The sequence below is a fragment of the Galeopterus variegatus genome, unplaced genomic scaffold (genome assembly GCF_000696425.1).
Source record: "Galeopterus variegatus unplaced genomic scaffold, G_variegatus-3.0.2 Scaffold18146, whole genome shotgun sequence".
Classification (NCBI taxonomy): Eukaryota; Metazoa; Chordata; class Mammalia; order Dermoptera; family Cynocephalidae; genus Galeopterus; species Galeopterus variegatus.
This window is the reverse complement of record NW_007744257.1, coordinates 3986-10472: the sequence shown is the minus strand read 5'-3', so window position 1 is coordinate 10472 and position 6487 is coordinate 3986. Positions and strand designations below refer to the sequence as shown.

The following is a 6487-nucleotide window of genomic DNA, read 5'->3' as shown; positions in this document are numbered from 1 at the left end:
GGTGGTGTATAAACAAATGGGAGGACATATGCTTAATGATTGGAAGCCCATGATGTGGGAACATGATCACATCTGGGGAATTAGAGGTGAAAAAAGGAAAAAGTAAATTTACAAAGAAGGATTTGTATAGATTGATAATGATAACTTGATGTTTCCTAAGGAATATAAGTTCGTAAAGAAGTGCTGCTAAAGAGAACACAAGCACAAAAATTAAACTTTGTTGTCCTGGATATATTATTCCTCTGATTTTGCTGTTGAATATTTTATCAAGTCCTCTTTTTGATCAGGAGGTCAGAGATAAAACTTAGCCTGTCACAACTGAAAATTTGTCTTGGTGCAGAGGAAAATAAGACCATCTGACCTAAAATTTAAAAATTCCTCACTGTAACCCTGTCAGTCTCTGTTCTCTTCTGCGTCTTTATTTTTCTTCATAACATGAAGAACTACCTGATAAATAGGTAGATGATAGACAGGCAGCCAGACAGAAAGTTACAGATTGACTGATCTACTGGAATGCAAGATCCGCAAAGTCAGGCCTTTCTCTGCTTTATTAATACTTGTGTCCCTACTCCTGGAGGAGTGCTTTTTACAAAGTCTATGCTCGATAAATAATTGTTTTAAGATTTAATGTTAAACTGAATCCAAAGTCTTCAAAACTATTTTTCAAAGAAAATACTCTGTCCCAAGCCCACACTATCAATAAAACAAGTTTGCAAAGTCTTAGAGTGGGAAGGGGAAGACAGCAGGAAGAACGATGAGGCTGGTAAGCTGGCCACGGGGTTACTAGTAATGACTGAACAGGTATAAAGGAAGGTGGGAAGAAGCACAGGCTTGCTAGTTTCTTTGGGATTACATAGATGAAACATATACTAGTTACTTCCAAAAGTTCATGAAAAACTGGAATGAGAAGATAACACAACCTTTCATGAACTTTTGGAAGACCCCCTTATGTTACATGGTAGGATCTTCTCCATTTTAGCTGGCACCATGACCATGGAAAGACTCAACCAAACCAGCAGTGTCTCCGAGTTCATCTTCCTGGGATTCTCCTCCCGGCCTGAGGACCAAAAGCCACTCTTTGTCCTCTTCCTCACCATGTACCTGGTCACCATAACAGGGAACTTGCTCATCATCCTGGCCATCTGCTCCGACCCCCAGCTCCAGACCCCCATGTATTTCTTCTTGAGTTTCCTGTCTTTCATTGACATTTGCTTCACAACAACCATTGTCCCCAAGATGCTGGTGAACTTCCTGTCAGAAAAGAAAACCATCTCCTATGCTGGGTGTCTGACACAGATGTATTTTCTCTATGCTTTGGGCAACAGTGACAGCTGCCTTCTGGCAGTCATGGCCTTTGACCGCTATGTGGCCATCTGTGACCCCTTCCACTACATCACCACCATGAGTCACCACCGCTGTGTCCTGCTGGTGGCCTTCTCTTGCTCATTTTCTCACCTCCACTCACTCCTGCACACACTTCTGCTGAATCTTCTCACCTTCTGTGACTCCAATGTTATCCACCACTTTCTTTGTGACATCAACCCTCTGCTGAAACTGGCCTGCTCCTCGACATTTGTCAATGAAATTGTGATAATGACAGACGGATCTGTTGTTCTGCTGACCCCCTTCCTATGCATCACTTTCTCTTATATACGAATCCTCATCACAGTTCTCAAGATTCCCTCAGCTGCTGGGAAACGCAAAGCCTTCTCCACATGTACCTCCCACCTTACTGTGGTTACACTTTTTTATGGTAGCATCTTCTATGAATATATACATCCCTTGTCCAGCTACTCTGTTAGGGACCAGGTGGTGGCAATTGTCTACACAGTTTTGACATCCACGCTAAACCCTTTTATCTACAGTCTGAGAAACAAAGACATGAAGAGGGGCCTGGGGATGCTGGTGGGCAGGAGGAAATCATAGCCAGAACCTCGGTGGGCATATTCTTGAGAGTCTCTGATCCTCCGGACCCTGTTTCTGCTTGTTTCTGATACACACAATCTACCCTCACAGGGCAACATGAATAACCATTGTGTGTCCCGGATGCTGGGCTCTTTCCATCCCTTACACATGCAAGGATTAACCATTGAGACGTTATTGTGATTCCAGATTTAGCCAAGGTCTACCTTAATCTTTCTTTTCAGTTTTCTAACATCCCCCTGTTTCTCAACTGTTTCTTCACCATGAAACCACATCTTTCCACTCCTTCTAAGAGCTATTGAAGACCTTTGTTTTCCACAAAATTTCAGGACACTAATCTATACTTGTTCAACAAATTTTGATCCCTCCATTATACTGATTTTATCAAACTTCTGTAACCCATTTTTATAGTTCTTTGAAAGTCATTATAATGATTTGGGATTTGAGTGAGAAAGAGCTGGAGGGAGCTAGAGAGGTAAAGAGAGACTGGGACTCCCGTGAAATTGAAACTTCCATCAAAACAAGGAATTTGTCTGGGCCATTACTTTATGTGGGAATTACACCTCTTCTTCCCCATATATCTTTGACAACAGCATGCTCTTGACTTTATAGTGAACAAAAGTCCAAGTCTTAGCCTTGATGAGCTAAGTGACATAGTTCAACACATAATTGCACTGATGATCATGCTATTGTGCGGGGAGGCCTGAGTTTGCTCCGGGTCCTTCCCTGGTCATGTATTAATTGTCCTTCACAGGCACCCATGACTCTTGACCCACCTCTTAGTATCAATTTTCCTTAGAGAGTGCCTACTCCCCCCATTACTACCATTCATCAACCTATCTGCTTTAGGAAAAGATTTCTTGTATGTACTTAATTATACACAGTTTTGAAGAGAAAATCAAAACCCATATATGGGAGTCAAAATCAGATATATCTAAGAGGATACAAAACCAGGCAGAAGCACATAGGGCTACTCTGGAATGTAGAGTCATCCAGTGCTACAGGCAAAGACTTTTGTTCACTTCTGTTTTTGTCCTTTATTCTCTACTGTCAGTAGTTTTAGGACTTACTGTATTTTATGTCTTCATATTTTTATCATGTACTATTCTCCGATCTCATTCCCAAAAATAATAATCAGTAGGTCTCTTGGAGGCTTGTGAATCTACATTTTCATAAGCACCTCTAGAGAAAACTAACTTGGTCTTTATGTGAGAAGCTGCATGTTTGGAATTTTCTGGTTATTCCTTTTGTGTAATGTTTGTATTTCTATCACTTAGCCTATAAAAATACTATATCAAGTGTACAAACATATATGTAGAAAGGCTCTCATTGGAGCATGGTTTGTAATAACAAAACTTAGAAACATGAGAATCTAAATGCCCATCAACAGGAGAATATATAATAAATAATGATAAGAAAATAAGTCAAGAAATAATCCTTCGATTGTTCCATAGAAAAGAGTAATATGTAGTGGGTACAAATAATGGGATAGATTTCTATCACTGACCTGAAAAGCCATTACGAATGAAGAGCAAGTTCCAACATAAAATGTATAAGAAGAGCCAATTAAGGTAAAATATGTTATAATGCGTATATGTATATAATGATGGAGTGAGACTGTTTACGCAGAAAGAAAACTACTCATTAAAAATGGTTAATTCTACACTTCTGGTAATTGGCATTCTGCCAGCATGGATCTGGCCATCACATCTTAGGTACAAGTGGTGACAATTTGCTTTGTATGCCATGAATATTCATAACCTATAAAAAAATAAACCACACTCTATGGTGACAAAAAGATTAATTTTAGAGGTGGCATTGGAAGAGGGAAGAAGAATATAACACTTGCTTCTTAGCTTGTACACTTCCGTAATATTTGAATTTGTAGACATGTATTGCTGGTAGAATTGAGACTACTAATCATAATAAAAAGGGAAATATAATTTTTTCTTTTGTTTCATCATTAAGTGTGGTTTTGTTTAAACAGTAATACTATCATGTTGTGGCAAGGAAAAGGGTCATGTGATATGAGGGCCAGATCACCAAAGGGGCTCTCCATTCAATGTCGTAATTCTTATTTTAAAGAAGAGTCAGATAAAGAGGAACCCGACAAGGGTGAAGCAATATTACTTCCATACAACCTGTGTTCTTTATTGCTATTACCACTTTGCTTTAGAAGAGAAGACATTGATCTTAATGATTTCTCCAAGAATGGTCAGAGCCATGGATCTATGACTGTCCCTTCAGTAGGTCTGGGTTAGGACCAAGAATTTATATTCCTAACAATTTTCCAGATAGTGGTCATGTTGTACTGCTTTGGAAACTATGCTTTGAGAGCCACTGGTCTATCAGATATCAAGGCTTAGTGTAGAACTTTGGTAATAAAGGCCAGTTAGATACTGGTGAAGGACTATACAAACAAGATGAATTCTACACAATAGAAGGGTCAAAAATGTAGTTCCATATTGATAAACACTTTGTTTATGAAAGGAGATGCTAGAGAGCATCTTTTTATAAATGGCCCAAATATAGTTTGAGATCCATGTGGAAAAATTAAATTGGAACCCTCACACAGACTACATGAAAAAATTAACTCCAAATGAATTATAAACTTACATGTGAAAAATAAAACTAATATGACTTTATAAAATAATATAGAATATCTTTGTTTCCTTGAGGTAGGAAAATATTTCTTAAGCAAGATACAGACAGAAATCACTAATCAGAAGGGAAAAGAAGAGTAATTTGGACTATGTTACAATTAAGTCTTAATGTTGCTTCTTATCAATAGATATTCTAGAGTAAGAAGACAAATAAGAAAATAGTAGAAGATATTTGAAATTCATAAAATCAACAAAACACAAATTAAGAATACATGACGATCCCTAGAAATTAGTCAGTAAAAGACAGACAAAACCAGGGGATGAGGGAAATTTGCAAAGAATTACACACTTAAGAAAAAATTGAGTGAACAGTAATCATGTGATACAATACTGAGTATCATTAATAATCAGAGAAGTTCAAATCTATTCACAATGGGGAGCCACTGTATATCTGCCAGATAGACAAAATTAGAATTCAGAGGGAAAATGACAATGGTAGAAAGAATGCAGAACAACAGAAAATTACACTACAACTGGGAGTATAAATTGATACAATCAATTTGGAGATAAATAATAAAAGTGGAAGAAAAGAACAAAAAGATATTAAAAACATTGAAACAAACAGACATTAAATGCCAGGAGTAAGACAATACCTCTCAATAACAACCCTAAATGTGAATGGATTAACTCCTTCCTCAAAAGAGACAGATTCCCAAATTGGATTAAAAAGCTAGACTCAACCATATGCTCTCTTCAGGAGACCTCACCTGTAAAGACACACATGGACTAATAGTGAAGGGATGGAAAATGAAAGCCAAAAAAGAGCAGGAGTAGCTATTCTTATATCAGATAAAATAGACTTTAAAACAAAATCCATACAAAGAGACAAAGGTGGCCACTGTATGATAAAGGGCTCTATCCAACAAGATGGCATAACAATCATAAATATATATGTACCCAACACTGGAGCACTCAGATATACAAATAAACCACTATTAGACCTAAAGAAAGAGATAAACCCCAGTATGATAATCGTGGGTGACCTGAACACCCCTCTCTCAGTACTGGACAGATCATCTAGGCAACAAATCGACAAAGAAACACAGTTTTAAACTATACTTTAGACCAATTGGACCTGGCAGATATCTACAGAAGAATTCATCCAACAACTACAGAATATAAATTCTTCCCATCTGCACATGGAACATTCTGCAGGATAGATCCCATGTTAGGTCACAAATAAGTCTCAACAAATTTTTAAAAATTGAAGTCATCTCAAGTAGTTTTTGAGACCACAGTAGATTAAAACAAGAAATTCATAACAAGCAAAACTGAGGACACTATACAAATACATGGAAATTAAATAACAGGCTCCTGAAAGTTCAAGAGGTAGCAAGGAAATTAAACAGGAAATCAAATAATTTCATGAAACAAAAATAAACACACATCTGACCAAAACCTCTCAGATACTGCATAAGCAGTACTGAGAAGGAAGTTTATTGCAGTAAATGCTTACATCCAAAAAATAGAAAGATCTCAAATAAACAACCTAATGCTATACATCAAGGGACTGGAAAACCAAGTTTCTTTCATCTACATATGGATATCCAGTTTTCCCAGCACCATGTATTGAAGAGGAAGTCTTTTCCTTAATGTATGTTCTTGTTGCCTTTGTAAAAGATCAGTTGACTGTAAATATGTGGGTTGATTTCTGGGTTCTCTATTTTGTTCCATGGTTTGGAGTGCCTGTTTTTATGCCAATCCCATGCTCTTTTGGTTATTAGAGCTTTCTAGTATACTTTGAAATCAGGGAGTGTTATGCCTTTGGATTTATTTTTTTCTTTGGGGTTGCTTTGGTTATTTGGGCTCTTTTGTTGTTCTATATGAATGTTAGGATTGATTTTTCAATTTCTGTGAAGAATGTCATGAGTATTTTGATGGGGTTTGCACTGAACCTGTAG

At 37.4% G+C, this 6487-nt stretch overlaps 1 protein-coding gene across 1 annotated transcript; it reads left to right on the top strand.

The window, feature by feature from the left end:
* Positions 1–993: 993 nt before the first annotated feature.
* Positions 994–1926, top strand: LOC103582845 (olfactory receptor 1L8-like). Its single transcript, XM_008564325.1, has one exon. It carries the CDS (start codon positions 994–996, stop codon positions 1924–1926), a length of 933 nt encoding a protein of 310 aa, XP_008562547.1.
* The last annotated feature ends 4561 nt before the right edge of the window (positions 1927–6487 follow it).